The sequence below is a fragment of the Capsella rubella genome, unplaced genomic scaffold (assembly GCF_000375325.1).
Source record: "Capsella rubella cultivar Monte Gargano unplaced genomic scaffold, Caprub1_0 scaffold_7, whole genome shotgun sequence".
NCBI lineage: Eukaryota > Viridiplantae > Streptophyta > Magnoliopsida > Brassicales > Brassicaceae > Capsella > Capsella rubella.
The window spans coordinates 16883130-16903351 of record NW_006238917.1 but is presented as its reverse complement, the minus strand read 5'-3'; the positions used below and the strand labels follow the sequence as shown (position 1 = coordinate 16903351).

Below are 20222 nucleotides of genomic sequence, written 5' to 3'. Positions count from 1 at the left end.
GAAAACATTCTCCAACTATGAAGAATTTTGACTTCAATACGCCATGAGTTTTTGTAAGGTTTCAAATCTTTGAGTGGTGTGAATGAGAGGGGAAGAGCCATAGACATTTTTGCCGAGTAGGGTTTTTTAGGTTGGGAGAAGAATATGATTGAAAAGTAATCGTAGAAACAAATTTATAGAGTTGTAAATTATTAGTTTTTTAAATGGAAATTACTTGCATTATGGTAATTTTAATTATTTTGAGAGTATAATTAGCAGAATATACTCTAGAAGCAATATTCATTCGAGGATGATTGTGGTTAGAATATCTAATCATTTTTTTGAAATTAACGATTGTGATTTGTTTAGTAGAAACTAAGGGCTAAGATCAATTCTCCAATATTTTAGGTAATATTTGATGACTATAGTTACCTAACTTGATGGGATGATGATAAATTATAATTTGTAATTTAGGTAAGATGTTATTAGATTTCAAATATAAAAATTTCCGAATAAACAACGCAAATTGAAGTTATTGAACGCAATTTGAGGACATTGAGCTTGCGGATCAAGCTATTTAATTAATGCTAAGAATGAACGAATGAGATTAAAACTTGTGAATTAACGGATGTGATTTCATGTTAATTGCTCATTGTTTTTCTCATTCGTATAAACAATATACGAATGAGATTAAAAGTTGTTAATTAAGGGATGTGATTTCATGTTAATTGTATCTTATTTTTCTGATTCGTATAAACAATATACGAATGAGATTAAAAGTTGTTAATTAAGGGATGTGATTTCATGTTAATTGTATCTTATTTTTCTGATTCGTATAAACAATGAACAAATGAGATTAAAACTTGTGAATTAACGGATGTGATTTAATATTAATTGTATCTTATTTTTCTCATTCGTATAAACAATGAACGAATGAGATTAAAACTTGTAAATTAACGGATGGGATTTCATGTTAATTGTATCTTATGCTAATTGTCGTATAAACAATGAACGAATGAGATTAAAGCATAATAATTAACGAATGTGATTAAACATATTAAACCCGAGTAATAGATCCGAATGATTAGTTAGATCCGCGTGTTATTCATTTCTGTGATAAACGGATGTGATTAAAAATTTTAAACCCGATTAACATATCCGATTATTTAGTTAGATCCGCGTGTTTACCCATTTAGAATTGATAAAAATTTCATTTTGAAACTATAGTGTAAATTCATTGTGTACTTCAGCTTTAATAGTATAGATATCTATATTTTAGGTGATGATAATTATTATTGTGTGCACATTTGATAAGTAGACATAATTAATTAATTTTTATATAAACAATTCAAATTATGGTTAGTACATTTAAACTTGTATATAAGATTCATATTCTGAAGTTTTATATTGCTAAATATTTAAACGAACTCAAATATAGTTAGTATTTTATTGATTGAGCTGTTATATAATATGTTCTAATTATTGAAGATTAAGATTTTTTTAAAAAGATTTTAGTTATATTGATTATTTTTTAAAAATAACCTGCAGAAAATTAGTTGGGAAGATCTAAACAGAAGATTTTGACAATTTAAAAATCCGAATTTCTTAAAAACAATATTGGATATATGTATTTTAAGGGTATTTGACTACAAATTTGGGTTTACGTAAAATTCAATTAGTTTTTAAGATTATATAACTTGTAAGTTTACATAAAATGTAATTATTTTTTAAGATTACATATTTCTTTTTCTTTTTATTTTTCCTAAAATATCATTTTCTAAAACATATGATAAATTTTTATTAAATTTTATAAACATAAATTACTGTTTTTAAAAATATCATAAAAATATATAATTTAGATGAATATTTTTAATTTCGAATTTAGTTGTCTAATTTTATGGTAACCAAATCTATATTATTTCCATAATATAGATTGTTATTATTATTATTATTATTATTTTTTTTGCTGTCTTTAATTCTGTTTGGCTACATGGTTGAGATTATATTTTATTTCATTTCTTATTTTTAATTCTGTTTGGCAACACTTACAAAAAGTGCTCCCCTTTTAGTAGTATAGATGTTCACATTGCTTTTACCTTGATCAAACTATTAATAAATTAATATTCATGTTTGGAAAATATATTATTTTTTTGTGGAAAATATATATGTATATATTTTCGTCAACAATGTATGTAAAAGTTATATTCGTATATGCCGAGAAAAAAAAGATATATTCGTATATTAGATGTCATTTTGGAAATTCATGAAAATGATTCTATTTTTTATGGAGTTTTTCTTAAACAAAATTAGTAAATTATCCAAAAGTATTAAAGTCTACCAGGTAGTATATTGTGTGATTAATGTATATTCGACCACTAAATTATGTTACTAATTGATCGTGCTACGATTTTTTGTTACAACAAATTATGGAACCACATTTGCCAAAAGTATATGAATTGTCTCTATCTCTAATGGTTTTAATAACGTATGCATGAGAGAATTGACAGACTCTTTCGAGCTAATACCTAATGTCATCTAGTGTATTATCAATTTATGCCTTATGTATTATCTAACTCGAGAATTGAAATTACTGAAACCGTACATAGTTTTTATGGTACCTATATAGATCTTAAACTTAAATATCAAAAACAGAATTGAGTAGAATCGAATCAGAACTGATTTGAATACCCCTAACGCAAATCCTAAACATAGGCCTAATTATTTATATCCATTTTATGATGGGCTCTGATAGAGTCCATGAAACATCGAATCGGAATTGACTTGAATACCCAAACATCAAACCCTAAACATAGGTTTATTTACATCCATTTCAGTAAAGTAAATTTTGCAAGATTAGTTGGCGCATATAAAGTCCATAAACTATCGAATCAGAATTAACCTCAATACCTAAACGCCAAACCCTAATGGCTTACTTACAACCATTTCATTACTCATGAATTAATTTTTGCAAGATTAGTTGGCGCTAATATAGAGTCCATGAAACATTGAATCATAATTGACTTCATCAATACCCAAATACCAAACCCTAAAGGCTTACTTACATCCATTTCATTACTCATGAATTAATTTTTGCAAGATTAGTTGGCGCTAATATAGAGTCCATGAAACATTGAATCATAATTGACCTTATCAATACCCAAATACCAAACCCTAAAGGCTTACTTACATCCATTTCATTACTCATGAATTTATTTTTGCAAGATTAGTCGGCGCTGATATAGAGTCCATGAAACATTGAATCAGAATTGACCTGATCAATACCCAAACGCCAAACCCTAAACATAGGCTTACTTACATCCATTTCATTACTCATGAATTAATTTTGGCAAGATTATTTTGCTGCATATAGAGTCTATGAAACATCAAATCGGAATTGACTTGAACACCCAAACGCCAAACCCTAAGCATAGGCTTTTGTGAGACTCCGATTGCGGAGAGGTTTAAAATAAATTGATTTGGCCACCTATGTCACCAAAGTGCACTTATCTTTTCGGTCAAAGGTCTTGAGAGAACTCCACAGTTAAGCGTGCTTATGCTGGAGTATTCAGACGATGGGTGACCTTCCGGGAAGTGGTTGTTGGAACTGTGTGAGTGAGGCTAAAACACAGGGAAAGATCATGTGGTGAATTGTAGGATCGGTAAACAAGTATTTAAGTCTTCTAAACGTAGCAAACCGACCGTTAGATAATGATGGGCTTACGGGCTTAGTGAGAGGACGTAAAACCTATTAAGAGAGGTGGTTTCATAGGCTGATAATGAACATATGGCCCACTCGAAAGATGGTGGTCAGAGCCGTTACATGGCTACTTATATCTATTATTCATGAGTTAATTTTTGCAAGATTAGTTACGTAAAGTCTATAAAAAATCGAATGGCAATTAACCTTAATACTCAAACGCCAAACCCTAAACGTAGACTTACTTACCATCTATTTTATTATTCATTAGTAAATTTTTGCAAAAATAATTAGCGTAGATAGAGTCCATAAAACATCTCAAACGTGGTAAGAGTATTATCTAATATATATTAACCCTCGAGTTGCAAATGTTGATCGGGTCTAGAAGATTAATCTTGGAAGAAATTTTCTAAACTTCAAACATAAATTTTCTAAATAATTCTTTTATTCAACAATACTAAAACTTAATTAGAGGACATCACACTTATCATTTGCGGTGACCAGTCATTCTTGAGGATGAGACATATGTATTTGTCTCATTTGGTCTTCCCTCCATATTTTCCAATTTTTAAGAAACATTAAGTAGAGAAACCAAATTGAGTTTGTTGATGTCTAAAACCACTCAACAAGTAATGTTGTTGTCATATTGTGGTCATGATTAAATCATGTTTGAAGTTAGCATATGGTATATCCTTTAGCATCATGATTATTTCCATGCATGATCTTTATATCCATTTCTCATTTTTTTCTCCTAATTCGTGCTAAGTAGATTATATTTAAAAGAATCTTTATTTACAAATTCAAGAAAGAAGAAAGTCAAAGTAAATAACTCGGTTTTACTCCGATTCACCTAAGCATTATATATACAATTGGTTGATACAGTCAGGTCTTCTTATCTAGAGAAATTAAACAAAACTATATAAGATTAACAAATTGCGAGAAGAATCATTCAACAAATTCAATCTTTAAACATTATAATTTGTTGAACTATATATATATATATATATATATATATATATCGCTAACACTTGCCATTTCAAACTTCAAGTGCATCATGGTTCGTTGGAGATATATACATAGTTTAGCATGAATATTCTAATATTGTGGAATTTAAATAATACCACCACAAACAAAACTATCGTAGAGGAAAGAAAATGTAGATACAATACTTAAACCAATTCAAAATATCAAATTCATTATCTAATTTCTTGGATTTGCAAGTGTATGATGATGGACTAGTTCAACGCGTAAACTCATCTATATATTGAGGTTTATATGTCTCACAAGTTTCTTACCTCTTCATTACAATCTAATTCAAGAAAAAAAAACCCATAAACCTCTCTTCGAAAACTTACTTACATGGCGATAAAGACTCTCGCAATTCTCGCAGTTCTATCTCTCTTGGCTATAACACTTCCTTTAGCCATTGCTTCTGATCCAAGCTCTCTTCAAGACTTTTGTGTCAGCACCAACAGCTCCATAAATGGTGGTACGTACATGATTAGTACTACTTCCTAATATTTGTTTACTCTTGTTCACTAGTAAAAAAATCTCTACAGCCACTTTTATGTTCGAGACGCCTTAATATTCGTAGTTATAAGGCGATTTAGCCAAAAAGAGACCACGAATATTAAAGTGCGAATTATTTACTAGTATTTTTTACATTGTTTTTTTTTTGCTAAGATTGTAAATACCATTTTCTCATTTCTTAACAACTCTCTTTGTTTTTGGTAACTATGTTCAGTTTTTGTTAACGGGAAGTTCTGCAAAGACCCAAAGCTAGTCACAGAAGATGACTTCTTCTTCTCAGGGCTTCACCTCCCAAGACCTGTAACTAGTCCTGTTGGTTCAACCGTTACAGCCGTCAACGTTAACAACCTCCTAGGACTAAACACCCTTGGCATCTCTATTGTTCGTATCGACTATGCTGTTAACGGACAAAATCCACCTCACACCCATCCACGTGCCACCGAGATCTTGATTGTTGCTGAAGGAACACTTCAAGTTGGTTTTGTAACATCAAACCCTGAGAACCGTCTCATCACTAAAACACTCTATGTTGGTGATGTCTTTGTGTTTCCAGAAGGACTCATTCATTTCCAAGCAAACGTTGGTCATTCACCAGCGGTTGCATTTGCAGCACTAAGCAGCCAGAACCCTGGTGTTATCACTATTGCTAACACTGTGTTTGGGTCTAACCCAGCCATCAACCCAAGTATTCTTGCAAGGGCGTTCCAGTTGGATCCTAGGATTGTCATGGATCTACAGGGCAAGTTCAAGAAATAATAATATTGTAATTTGATGGGTTTTTTTTCATTTGATGTACTTCTGTCTAAATAAGGATCTTGTATCATGACATCTTGCTTTTTACGTGGATCAAATTCTAAATAATCATGTTTTTTTTTCTTCTAAATATTATGTAACGTCACTATTGACATTTACGATAAATATTCCTTCACTACACTTATTGCATAGTACATGCCCCTTACCCACATCTGCATTCTAGCTATTCTCTCCCATATAACCATTGCCAAAAGTCTGCATACAAAACCAATTTACTCTCATCTTTAATAATACAAACATTTTAACTTCTGTTATAAATACACAGATAAGTCTTATAACAAGTTCAGGACAACATACCTCATTTTTTGCATCACCAATGTTTGACTCCTCATCCATGTCTTTGCTAACTACTTTCTTTAACAATTTCACATCACTCTCCAGTGTCTCTATTTGACCCGACAATCCTTCAATTGTCATGTCTATTAAGCCGAGTGAATTACAGAATGATGACTCCAACTGTACAAGTTTTTGCCCCAACTATTCAATCATCAATTGCAGTCTACCATTCGCATATCTATCCTCCACAGTGACCAAGGTCGTTGGTTTCATGGGAGTTCTTGCATATTTTTACTTTTTTCTTACCACTGGCAAACGGTATAGCCTCAACAAAATCATCATCACTTTCCCTCTTCTCTCTTTTTAGTAAAACCAGATTATTGTTGACATCATCCCATTGACTTTCGTCAACTGATCCATGAATGATATCATATAATAGATTATCAAATTTCTGTTTGTCACCTTCCCCTTCACCGTATACTGATTTTTGTGAGGACCATTCTGGATATATCGCTTCAAGAGGTTTTGCTACTAGATGCTTCACTTGAAGCTACATTTGAAAATCAAAAAGATGTTCTCATTAGGGTTATTGTACTCAACTTTATCATTTCAGAAATTTAAAGCTTGGGATCACCATTTTACAGTGTACTACTACCTTTCCATTGTTCATCAATTTGTTCCCAGCTAACAAAGCTTTAACTTCTTTCTGAGGCCTCCCTCCTCTCCAACTAAGAAACAGTATATTTGATACCTCTCTTCGATTCCCATAAGTTGATCCCAACACTTTAATACTCTCATATGCCCATATAAGCAAAACATGAACACAACCATTGAGAGTATATGATTCGTTCTGAAAACTGACAGTTTTTATGGACTCCACTAATGACTTGAATCCTATCCTACCCCATTGAGAACTCTCAAAAGAAGCATCATTCAACACCTTCTTCGCATATTCATAGGAAATCCTACTATTCTTTGCTATTCCTAGTACTCCAACATGAACAATAAATACCCTTGCAATCATTATCCTCAACTTAGCACTCCATGTTCTGCATTTTCTCAACCCTGCTGCTAGCTCATTCTAGTTTGGTCCAAGACCTGAATCCAGTTCTAGTGCAGCCCATAATTCACTCTGCTCCTCCACACTCTGCTCCTCCACACACTCACCACCGAGATCAATTTCATCACAGTTCATCCATGTTATCTCTGCATATTCATTCAATGAGAACCTCAACGGATTTCCCTCAAGCACGCACCATACCTCAGTTTTCAAGCCTATTGCTAATTGATTGGTGAGAAGTTAGTGAACAGTTTTCGAACACCAAACGTAGTCACTGTCAGCAAGCTTCAGATACAATCCAACTTGAGAATTATTGGCTATTTCAAGATAAACTTCATGACCAACATAATCCTTCATCATCCCGAAATTTGACAAACTACACTTATGATTCATGCTTCTTTTTTGTATAGGTGACTTCCCTTCCGGATATAATCTCCTTGGATACCTCCTCTCTTTCACCTCCATCCCTCTGCAAATTAAATCAAATAACAAATTCACTTTTTCTCTTCAACAATTACAGACACTCGCCCAACACCAAAACTCTATTTGCTTTGCCATAAACAATTACATAAAGATCGAAAAACGACACACAAAGATACAATAAGAGAGACAACATCAAACTATGCTATGCTTTGAACAGAGAACTATGCTATTCTTTGATTCTAGAACAGAGAACACTTCAATAAACCATGGAACAAATTCATTTACCATAAACAGAAATACTCGCTAAAAGAAGAAATTCAACCTCTGCAACTAGACGCCATACAACATAAAATATTATATAAAGGGATACCCGAACCTCCGCCGGTAACTTACTGTTCAACCTCTGACTCCTTTGCAACCAACCCACGGCCTATGCCGGCGGTCACTAAGCCAGCGGTGAGCTTCTTCAAGCGACTAAGCCAAACCGTAATCCTTCGATTGTTTTCTCCACCGATTGTGTTCTCCCAATTGAAAATCAAAAACATTTACGCTCAGCTTTCAAACACCTTAACGCTCAGCTTTCAAAAACGATTTTTTTTTAATGGCACAATCGTAGATTAAAGGTCTACCCATGGTTTACAAGTAAAAGGCAAACTATTCTGTGTTGTTTTAGTAAGCCCAAATTCAGCTAAGTTATTAGAGTAATATCCCAACTTATCTAAGTTATTATGAGTAATTTCCCTATTTATTTTGTGACAAAGTTTTCTTTTACAAATATATTGTTTATGTCCATCGAATAGTTATATAGAGTCCAGTTACAAATATATTGATAATCATGATTACGATGAAATGAAAATTCATTTAGTATGAAAGTTTTGTTACAAACATATTAGCTTTGAGCAGCAGAGCAGGTTTATGTTATTTATGTAACTTTCTCTCATTTTCAAACTTATATGTATGGAAAGAAAAAGAGAAAAAAAAAATGATGAGCATGAGATCGAAGTCAAGCCTACGATGTTACGGGTGAAACACATACATCTCAATCGATTGGAATTTATGTGACAATTACTTACAAAATATAAATAAACAAATAATACACTAGCTAGAGGAATTTTGTTAAATTTTGTTAACATAGATAGATAGTACATAGTACATACATGTAAGTTGATGTGGTCGTGCTTACTCATTTAACGAAACAATCAAACCAAACAACAAAGTTTCATATTGACAATGGTCGACTCAAACTCAGATGCATGTGCAAATGAAATATTATCAAAATCAGCACGTCTAAATTCATGACAAGTTGATGAGAAATATAATCATCAAATTAATTAACACAAATATTGTTGTGTAACTTGTCAAAACTTGCCATTTCAAACGTCAACTGGATCACTTTTTTCATTTGAAATTAAGACATCTCTTATAATTTCTTATTGTATTTAGTCCGATCATTAATATATTACAACCATATACATGGTGCGTTGAGGGAACACGGTTTAACAAACTTCTTAATTTTAAGACTTAACTAAATGAAAGGGTAGATTATCAATTTATCATACAACATATTTCTAACTTAATTACATGTCCTTTTGTATCTGATATAATAGCTAGCATTCTTCCCTGAAACGGTAGATTATCAATTTATCATACCACAAACTATCTATTGTAGATACTCAAAAGAAAATGTAGATACAATACTTAAACCAATTCAAAATATCAAATTCATTATCTAATTTCTTGGATTTGCAAGTGTATGATGATGGACTAGTTCAACGCGTAAACTCATCTATATATTGAGGTTTAAATGTCTCACAAGTTTCTTACCTCTTCACTACAATCTAATTCAAGAAACAAAAACCATAAACCTCTCTTCAAAGAATTTTCTTACATGGCGATAAAGACTCTCTCATTTCTCGCAGTTCTATCTCTCTTGGCTATAACACTTCCATTAGCCATTGCTTCTGATCCAAGCTCTCTTCAAGACTTTTGTGTCAGCGCCAACAGCTCCATAAATGGTGGTACGTACATGATTAATACTACTTCCTAATCTTTATTTACTCTCATTCACTAGTAAAAAAATCTCTATAGCCACCTTTATGTTCGATGTGCCTTAATATTCATGCTTATAAGGCGATTTAGCCAAAAAAAAGTCACAGATTATTTAAGCTACAATGCTTTAGCCACAAATACTAAGACGCTAATTATTTACTAGTTTTTTTTGTATTGTTTTATTTTTTGCTAAGAATGTAAATATCATTTTCTCATTTCTTAACGACTCTCTTTGTTTTTGGTAACTATGTCAGTGTTTGTTAATGGGAAGTTCTGCAAAGACCCAAAGCTAGTCACAGAAGATGACTTCTTCTTCTCAGGGCTTCACGTCCCAAGACCTGTAACTAGTCCTGTTGGTTCGACCGTTACAGCCGTCAATGTTAACAACCTCCTAGGACTAAACACCCTTGGAATCTCCATAGTCCGTATCGACTATGCTGTTAATGGACAAAACCCACCTCACACCCACCCACGTGCCACCGAGATCTTGATGGTCGCGGGAGGAACACTTCAAGTTGGTTTTGTAACATCAAACCCTGAGAACCGTCTCATCACTAAAACACTCTATGCTGGTGATGTCTTTGTGTTTCCAGAAGGACTCATTCATTTCCAAGCAAACGTTGGTCATTCACCAGCGGTTGCATTTGCAGCACTAAGCAGCCAGAACCCTGGTGTTATCACTATTGCTAACACTGTGTTTGGGTCTAACCCAGCCATCAACCCAAGTATTCTTGCTAGGGCGTTCCAGTTGAATCCTAAGATTGTCATGGATCTACAGGGCAAGTTCAAGAAATAATAATATTGTAATTTGATGATTTTTTTTCATTTGATGTACTTCTTTCTAAATAAGGATCTTGTATCGTCATGACATAATGTCTTGCTTTTTACGTGGATCAAATTCTAAATAATCAATGTTTTTTTTTTCTTCTAAAAATTATGTAACGTCACTCTTGACATTTACGATAAATATTTCTTTTGTGACAAAGTTTTCTTTTACAAAGAAATTGTTATGTTCATCGAATAGTTATATAAAATAAAAGATAATCATGATTACGATGAAATGAAAATTCATTTAGTATGAAAGTTTTGTTACAAACATATTAGCTTTGAGTTTGTGATCGATGATTGGAGTATTACTGTTGACGGCTCAGTCTCGGACCTCATGCAAAAGGTTTCTATAACTAGTCACTGGTCGTATTAAGGTGTGTTACAATTTGCTTCGCCCTTCTCTTTTTGCAACTCATCCGGGAAGGACATCATAAACGTCATCGTTTCATCTTGTTCCCAAAGCTTTTTGGCTTGGTTGAGTAGATGGACCGAAAATTTGGTTTAATTACCGTCTTATACTTTCATGTTTTTATTCATTTTTGCCATGAAACCATATATATACGTTTCAGTTCCTTGAATTGTAACGTAAACCATTTTCATTATTAACACGAAATATTTACAATTTAGCAAAAAAAAAATATTAGCTTTGAGCAGCAGAGCAGGTTTATGTTATTTTTGTAACTTTCTCTCATATTCAAACTTATATGTATGGAAAGAAAAAGAGAAAAAAAATGATGAGCATGATGAGATCGAAGTCAAGCCTACGATATGTTACGGATGAAACACATCTCAATCGATTGGAATTTATGTGACAATAACTTACAAAATATAAATAAATAAATAAATAATACACTAGCTAGAGGAATTTTATTAAATTTTGTTAACATAGATAGATAGTGCATACTGCATAGTACATAGTACATACATGTAAGTTGATGTGGTCGTGCTTAGTCACTTAACGAAACAATCAAACCAAACAACAAAGTTTCATATTGACAATGGTCGAGTCAAACTCAGATGCATGTGCAAATGAAATATTATCAAAATCAGCACGTCTAAATTCATGACAAGTTGATGAGAAATATAATCATCAAATTATCACAAATATTTTTTGTAACTTGTCAAAACTTGCCAATTCAAACGTCAACTGGATCACTTTTTTCATTTGAAATTAAAACATTTCTTATAATTTCTTATTGTACTTAGTCCGATTAATATATTACAACCATATACATAGTGCGTTGAGGGAACACGGTTTAACAAATTTCTTAATTATTTCAGACTTAACTAAATGAAAAGGTAGATTATCAATTTATCATACAACATATTTCTAAGTTAATTACATGTCCTTTTGTATCTGATATAATAGCTAGCATTCTTCCATAAACTTCAAGAATTTCATGGTCAGAGATCCCAATCAATATTAGAAACTTTTCATTACTTATAAATAGAGAAAATACTTTGCTCATTTTTATTTTATCAAATAAATAAAAACTAACTTTATATTTTAAAATGTATATTTGGCCATAGTGAAATTAATGTATAGTTTACCATACTTTAATTATAAATCAAATATAGGTTCATATATAATTTAAAGACAAATGATAGTTAAAAAGAAAAAAAATGGTGATAAATTACAAATTAATTATCAAAAACAAAAAGATGAACTAGCACTCTATATTGAAATATCTCATTTCGCTTTTCTTTAAATTAATATATTTCAACAGATCTCATTTTGCTTTTTAATTAAGGGAAGATGTACTTTTATTTTAGTTTAGGATATAATTTTTAATTTGTATTGGTTTTTCCTTCAACAATTAATTAAAAGCCAAATTTCTAATTAATTTTCTTGTCTACATTATTTGAAACTATATATTTTGTATAAAAAGTGTCACTGAAGATGGAAAAATCTCCCTTTTAATATCATATAAATATGATATTAATGAGTTCAGCAGTATGTTACAAACTATTTCTTACGTCCAAAAGAATCACTTAACTTAATATGAACATGAAGAATCTCTCATCTCTTGCAATCCTATCTCTCTTGGCTTTAACACTTCCATTAGCCATTGCTTCGGACCCAAGCCCCCTTCAAGACTTTTGTATCGGTGTCAATAACCCATCAAATGCTCGTATGTAAATCTTTCTTAGGCTCTTCTTTTACTGATCACTTAATTCTTATATAATGTTTTTATTTGGTCATTATATTCTACAGTGTTTGTGAATGGAAAGTTCTGTAAGGACCCGAAGCTCTCAGGACTTGACAAATCAAGAAGTACTGAATCTAGTCCTGTTGGTTCTAACGTGACAACCGTGAATGTTGATCAGATTCCAGGGTTAAACACTCTTGGAATCTCACTTGTTCGTATTGATTATGGAGTTAATGGACAAAACCCGCCTCACACGCATCCACGAGCTACCGAGATCTTGCTTGTCCAAGAAGGCACTCTTTTGGTTGGATTTTTCTCCTCATCCCCGGATAATCGCCTTTTTAACAAAACGCTCAACAAAGGTGATGTGTTTGTGTTTCCAGAGGGACTCATTCATTTCCAAGTGAACATCGGGAAGCAACCAGCAGTTGCATTGGCTGCTTTGAACAGCCAAAACCCTGGTGTGATAGTAATTAGTAACACCTTGTTTTGGTCTAGTCCACCAATAGACCCTAATGTCCTTGCAAAGTCGTTTCAGTTGGATCCTAAAGTAATCATGGATCTACAGAAAAAAATTGGATAGTGAAGTGATGAATTAAGATAGTGTGCTTCTAATGTATTGGTTTCATTTTTTTCCTACCTTTGTATGTTCATGTATCATGCGTTCATCAATAACGTTATATTATGTTGGTCATTATGCGTTCATCATAATTTTATGTTATTACCCACAAAAACATAGGTTGTTGAGACTTATCAAAGGAATAGTTCAGATAGACAAATAAAAATCTAATAACATTAAGCTTCTTATTATGGTTATGTACATATGACCACAAAAATCTTAAATGAGAAAAAAAAAATTATGGGTCAAAATATAGAGCAAAACGAATATAGAATATCTTCTTATGTCTTCATATGCTTCTTCTATAATTATTTTTCTAGGGGTTATTTACATATAAAAATGTTATAAAATTAGTAGGGTGAAATCTTAAGGTGGAAGCCTTTTGGTGCAAAAACTCTTGGAAATACCAATAATTCATCCCCTCCTACTTCCTCCCATCTGCCATTATTATCAATTCATAACAAAGAGTTGATCTCAAATTAATCAAACCACAATTACTTCAAAGTTTAAACAAAAACAAAACTAGATCATCATCAAGAACTCACTTGTATCTTGTAACAAAGTAATGGAGGAAGCTCGAGATCTCGACAATCCCTAGTTCCTTACCAGGACAAAGCCTTGTACCTCCACCAAACACAAAGCATGAGTTTTGTGACTCCAAGCTCTTCTTCTGCATTCAAAAAAAAAAATCAATAAAACCCTCTTTTTAAATCGAAGAGAAACATAGGAACACAAGAACCACATTTATTAGTCCTTCAAATTTTAAATTAAGTATCGTTTAAAGATTTCACACATATTCAAAAAAATAATCAATTTGTTTATACACTTCACTAATATAAGATCGTTTTCTCACTAAACTTATAGTATTATTTTCTTTCTAGTTAAGAAGACCGTAACATAGTTTAAATAGTGCATTGTTAATATAAAAAGAAACTCAAAAAACAAATTCCAAAATAATATTTATACATGTATATATATATTTTTTTGTTTTTGCATAAGATTGTTTCCTCACTAAAACTAGCTATAATACTTTCTTTCGAGTTAATAAGTTTTATTTGTAGTGTTAAATCGTAATATGGTTGCATTGATAATATAAAAAGAAACTAAAACAAAAATAAAACTGTAAAAAAAAAAAATTAGTTATTATTTTGACATAATTAAAATACTTACCATCCATCTCCATGGATTAAAGATCAATGGGTCTTCATAAAGATTTGCATCATAGTTAATCTCCCTCGTGTACACATAAATTCTCCATCCTTTAGGGATTAAATAACCTTCAATTATTAAAAAAAAGATTCATGATCAGAATACTAAAATCAATTAAAGACACACACAAAATAAGGTTTTTATATTCTGTCAAAATTATTGGAAGTGAAGTACACAAAGATGGCTCTCACACAAAAGAGGATGCTTTCATAGCTGGATTTGGTTGGTATTCATAATACACTCTAAATCATTGATATACTTAAGGTCCACCACATGCTCACATTATTTCTCTACTTTTTTTCATAAATCTAAAATATAAAACTATAAAATTTATATAAGTATATAGGTACCATTGATTTCCAAGTCACGAGTAGTTTTCCTTAGGACCCCATTAACGATCGTTGCTAATCTTGATGTCTCAAAAATAACCTGTAATAATATATAGATTAATTAGTAATGATTAATCAAAACGATAACGAGTAATGCCTAGTTATTGCTAGTAATAATAACATTAATATTTGATACTAACAGCTCGAGTGAACTTCATTGACTTCACATCCTCAAGACCGAGTGGTTCGTCTGGTCGTTTTCTTTCCCTTAAAGCCATATGCTCTGTCTGCATTTTCCAAAAATCAAATAAACCAAACCGGAGAATAGTAAATTTACGTTATGTTATTTTTCTCATAGGGTTACATACTCTGAGTTCTTGGAGAGCTTTAGGGTGATCATGAAGGTACTTAAGAGCCATCATAGAAGTCGTTGAAACAGTTTCGTAACCCGAATACAAAATCGTGACGACTTGGTCTCTTATTTCTTCATCGGTTAACGGGTATCGGTTATCTTCCTTCTTCATCAAGTAACCTAACATATCTGTGAAAGTTTCTCCAGAATCTCTGCGTTCTTGCATCAGCTCTCTCAGCAACCTATCAATGTTCTTTCTTGCCTGAAAAGAAACCAAAAAAACTTCAGTTTATGTTATTTTCCTCGTTAATATATTTTTATTAAGGTCGAATTCGAGTATTTTACTTGGATTCCGCAACGATAATTCGTGCCGGGGAGATCGATTGGAACCGATAAAGTTCCAACAACAAGCTTGAAGAACTCAGTTTTGAACTCTTCAACGAATGGTTTTCTTAAATTTTCAGCTATTTGTGTCAGTGAAGATAAAAATGCCATCTGCAAGAAACCCACCCAAAAAAAAATAATAATAAATAAATAATCTTAAAAAATAAATAAATAAATTCTGACAAATATTCTCGGATATAATTAAGAAAGACAAAACATTCTCAGTTATTAACTATTGTACCCATATCCATATAACATTATCAGTTTGTTTATCAGTCCCTATCAGAAACTGTAACAGAGGAATCAATTGATAAAACTATAAAATTTATTATTATACCAAACGTTATTAAATAGAGAAAGATAAAAAGAAACATACATGTTTGGTTTTATCTTGGATATCAATATCTTCAATCTCATTCCACTGACCAAGATAGCTTCTCATGAAGTGATCGACCTTAGGCAAGATGTGATCTCTCATCATGGTCGAGCTTATAAGAGAAAGAAGCGAGCCTCTCATAAGCCGGTGGCTCGAACCGTGAACCGCAGCCATGTTACAAGTCCCAAGAATATCAAGCATAGATTGTGGGTAACCAGGAACCAAACCTTTTGATTCGTTCTTTAAAATGTATCTGTTTACTTCTGAGTCCATTGAGATTAACGTTGGACAACCAAGAAGATGAGACTTGAAGAAACTCCCATATCTGTAGAGTCTATCTTAGTTACAAGAGGAAAAACAAAATCTTGATTTCAGTATATGAATGTGTTTTTTTATTTATTACCGGAGTCTTTGGTTTCTCATGAAGTTAGGGCCTTGTTTGAGGAACTCGGTGGTTTCACCAAAGATTGGCCAGCCCATGGTTCCAGGAGGGAGACCATTCTTGGTATATCGCATCTGATTCCATCGGAGAAGAGCAGAACAGAGAGAGACGAGGATAACAAGAAGACCCATCATCACCATCATTGTTCCCATCTCACTATGTTCTGTGTGCTCTGTTTTGAAACAGAGTAGGGAGGGATAGAGTGAGAGAAAGAGAGAGAGATGGCTATGGGAATGTGGTTGAGTTGAGACTAGGAGGGTGTGTTTGGGAGTGTTTATATAGAAAGCTAAAGTCAAGTGTGTAGCATGTTCAGAGAATTAGAAAAAAGAAGATTGATAATGAACTTACCATAGGAAAAATAATAAAGAAGCATACCAACTCTGTGTATATTTTGTTTTTAAGAGTTCTGATAGTATTTGGGAAAACATTACATATTTGTCACTTTTATTGTCTCCTAGCATGAAAATAAACATGATGGTGACCAAAAGAGTTACTTCAAAGCATAATATATTTCAAAGCCATTTGTATTGCGCTGTGTCATAGCATAATACTGTTGTAAATTGCCGACGATCAAAATTTTTGGTTTTACTAATTAGTGAGTTTAATGAAACATAATGATTAATCCATAAAATTTCTTGTATCTCAATTTTTTTACTAATTAATTAGGCATGGGATCACAATATTCTTATGAAATGCAAAAAAAAACACAGAATTGAGAAATTATAATTTTACAAGAAAGGAAAATACCATCACTAACACACACAAAAAAAGAAGAAAAAAGACATATGAAAGAAAAAAAATAATAAATATCAACAAAACAAAGTTAATTAGATTGTGTGAAAAGTTAAAAAGTTCAAAGTTAAAATTTAAAAAAGAAGAAGAAAAAAGACGAGATGAAAGAAAAGAAAAGTTAAATATCAACAAAACAAAGGTAATTAGATTGTGTTAAAAGTTAAAAGTTAAAAGTTAATAGTTAAAATTTATAAGTGAGATTTAATAGTTGGTTTACTAAATAACAGATTGGTTATGGCTAAAGTTTTAGATTTTAAACTGCATATTATTTTGATGAGCTGTAAATTTCATTGATGAAATGTTTTGCATGTAGAAATTAAAATTTTAGAAAGCTTAGTTTTTATGTGCTTAGAGAAAGGTACTTTATTATAATCAAGGAAATACTTTCAAGCTTAAAACAGTGCACAGAAATGACACTCAAATCTGTATTTTTGGCAGTGAATCAAAATAGGAAATTAAATTTTTTTTAAACATGATTGCTTTAGATATAGAGATATATACCAAAATATGACTATAGAAATATTTTAAAGCCACAACGAATCTTATTTGATAAAAATGAAAACTAAAATGGTGGTTTATTTTAAATTCATGGGTATTGATTCTATTGGTTATACACTCCTTCCGCCACCGATCACCGAATTTTTCCATCTTATGAAGGTTTTTGTTTTTGGCATCGCGAATTTTTTTTTTTTTGAATTCATAGTAAACTTCGACAACCATCCATATTTAAAAAAAAAATACCCAAAAAAAAAAGAAACCATCCATACATTTTTTTATAGTATATTACTTGGTTAATATGTTAAATAACTGGAGATAAAACTATAATTTTAAATTTTCACTAAAATTTTAAAACAACACTTAATTTATAATATAGATATAAACGGAATGAGTATTAAAATAAAATAAATAAATGTACTTATGAAGTGTGATGATTGAACACACGTGTGGGTGTGACTATTGGTGTGTGTCAACATTCACTGAAGTTGTTGACCTCTCTGCGACTCTCTCTTTCGTTCTCTTTATCTTTTCGTGCTTTCATCTCTTGTGGGCTTTATTACAGCTTCACTGATTTTCGTGCTTTCCTGATTTAACGAACTAAATTGTGACTATAGTTATTGCCACATATGTCAAAAAAAAAAAAAATTTGATGACAAAAAATAAAATAAAAAAGTTATTGCCACATATGTTTGATTATGCAGCGATAACAAGTGTTGCTCTCATTGAATTTTATCTGATTTTTGAAAGTATATAGTTAGGCTTTTTTCGATGGTTGGGATAAAGCAAACATATTTTAAAAGGATGAACTATTGTATGACAATAACTCAAAGAGTTACTATAAACAGACGCAATGGTAAATACATATTTATGATTAAAAATTCTACATTACAAATTTAAAATAATCATTCTAAAAGTCTTTATAATAATGTATGTTAAGAAATAGTTTTAAAAGTACAGAATATGTTGGATATTGAAATTCAAAACATTATTAGGGGGGGGTTAATGGTTCATGAAGTTTAATGGATTTAGATATCCGAACAAAAATTATATGTTATTCAATCATCTATACTATTAATTAGGAAGGACAACTTGAAGCCAAACACCCCCTAATTCAAAAAGAAAATTTCATGAAATATATTCCAGTTGCCAAACAGAACTATTGACAGCAAAAAAAAAAAAAAAACAAAAATAATCTATATTTATGGAAATCATAATAATATTTTACCATAAAAAATGGACAATTAATTTCAAAATTAAATATATGTAAACATGTCTATTTTGAATATACATAAAAATATTTAATATTAATTTAATATTTTAATATAATTTCGAAATTAATAGTATATATATAGGATGAAATCTAATAAAACAAAATCATCATATATCTAAAAAAACAAAGATAACATTTTTTTAGATTAATAAAAAGATAAAAAAAAATATGTTAGCATATGAAATAATCAACTAATCAAATTCTACAGAGTATATATACATAACTGATCATATCATCAAATTTTAAAAAAATATATAATTTTTAAATATATATAAAAATTAAACAAATCAATAATTAAATATTTTTTTGCTAAAATCATGCGAATAAACATTTTAGATCACATAAATTTCTTATTTTTACATAAAAAATATTCATATTCAAAAAGCAATCTAGCAATTAAAGCACAAAAGAAATCTATAAAATGTATCATTAATTCAATTAGTTAATGGTTTTTTATTTGGTCAAACAGTTAGCTTATGATTATTCTAAACTTCATTTTCTTAATAATTTCACACAATCTTAACAAAATAAATCTTCATCCATTGGGAATTTGCATATCATTACTATTATCAAATATTAAATAATTGTTTTATCAAATCATTAACTACATTTTGAGATTATAAACATATAGAATTTGTATTAAGATTAAAACTAAATAACAAGTGGATATATCACATTTAAATGATTTTAACGACTTATTACCAATTTTTAAATAATAAATGGATTATATTTTATGATTTAATCTAATTGAAAACAAATAAAATGTCAAATTGGTATGATATAATAAATAAATGGGGAATTTCAAAAATACCCCTTTTCCAATAACACTTTTTTAAAATACCCCTCTTTCTAATTTTATCAAAAAGTCACTATAAAATTTGAAATTTATCAAAAAAATATGTATAAGCTTATATTTATAGACACAAATTATCTTTATATGTGTGTAAATTTATAAATATATATTTCATAAATAGATTATACAACCTTTTCAAAATCATTTAAAAACCTTATAAAAACTTTGTAAACCTTTTAAAAACCTTATAAAAACCTTATAAAACCTTATAAACGCCGTTTAGAACCTTTTTAAACCTTATGATCTTGATGTACCTTATCAACCATATAAAAGTTTATAATTTTTCATATTTG

At 30.8% G+C, this 20222-nt stretch overlaps 5 protein-coding genes across 5 annotated transcripts; 3 read left to right on the top strand and 2 right to left on the bottom strand.

Annotated features, from left to right (window-relative positions):
• The first annotated feature begins 4984 nt into the window (after window positions 1-4984).
• Window positions 4985-6124, top strand: LOC17880896 (germin-like protein subfamily 1 member 11). The gene is made up of 2 exons (XM_006285244.2): window positions 4985-5165; window positions 5421-6124. Exons 1-2 carry the CDS (start codon window positions 5036-5038, stop codon window positions 5960-5962), a joined length of 672 nt encoding a protein of 223 aa, XP_006285306.1. The 5' UTR covers window positions 4985-5035; the 3' UTR covers window positions 5963-6124.
• Window positions 6125-6178: 54 nt separating this feature from the next.
• LOC111829489 lies at window positions 6179-8323 on the bottom strand. The gene is made up of 7 exons (XM_023778591.1): window positions 8172-8323; window positions 7631-7824; window positions 7394-7576; window positions 6951-7279; window positions 6591-6845; window positions 6317-6475; window positions 6179-6214 (listed from the first exon to the last, which is right to left on the bottom strand). Exons 1-7 carry the CDS (start codon window positions 8321-8323, stop codon window positions 6179-6181), a joined length of 1308 nt encoding a protein of 435 aa, XP_023634359.1.
• A 1259-nt stretch (window positions 8324-9582) lies between these two features.
• On the top strand, window positions 9583-10709 carry LOC17880885 (germin-like protein subfamily 1 member 11). Its single transcript, XM_006284872.2, has 2 exons — window positions 9583-9796; window positions 10082-10709. Exons 1-2 carry the CDS (start codon window positions 9583-9585, stop codon window positions 10621-10623), a joined length of 756 nt encoding a protein of 251 aa, XP_006284934.2. The 3' UTR covers window positions 10624-10709.
• A 1886-nt stretch (window positions 10710-12595) lies between these two features.
• LOC17878449 (putative germin-like protein subfamily 1 member 12) lies at window positions 12596-13508 on the top strand. The gene is made up of 2 exons (XM_006285536.2): window positions 12596-12787; window positions 12871-13508. Exons 1-2 carry the CDS (start codon window positions 12658-12660, stop codon window positions 13386-13388), a joined length of 648 nt encoding a protein of 215 aa, XP_006285598.2. The 5' UTR covers window positions 12596-12657; the 3' UTR covers window positions 13389-13508.
• A 166-nt stretch (window positions 13509-13674) lies between these two features.
• On the bottom strand, window positions 13675-16738 carry LOC17880458 (cytochrome P450 85A1). The gene is made up of 9 exons (XM_006283612.2): window positions 16478-16738; window positions 16075-16399; window positions 15660-15809; window positions 15331-15576; window positions 15163-15249; window positions 14984-15062; window positions 14595-14701; window positions 13970-14094; window positions 13675-13862 (listed from the first exon to the last, which is right to left on the bottom strand). The coding sequence occupies exons 1-9, from the start codon at window positions 16666-16668 to the stop codon at window positions 13775-13777; spliced, it is 1398 nt and encodes a 465-aa protein (XP_006283674.2). The 5' UTR covers window positions 16669-16738; the 3' UTR covers window positions 13675-13774.
• Window positions 16739-20222: the final 3484 nt, after the last annotated feature.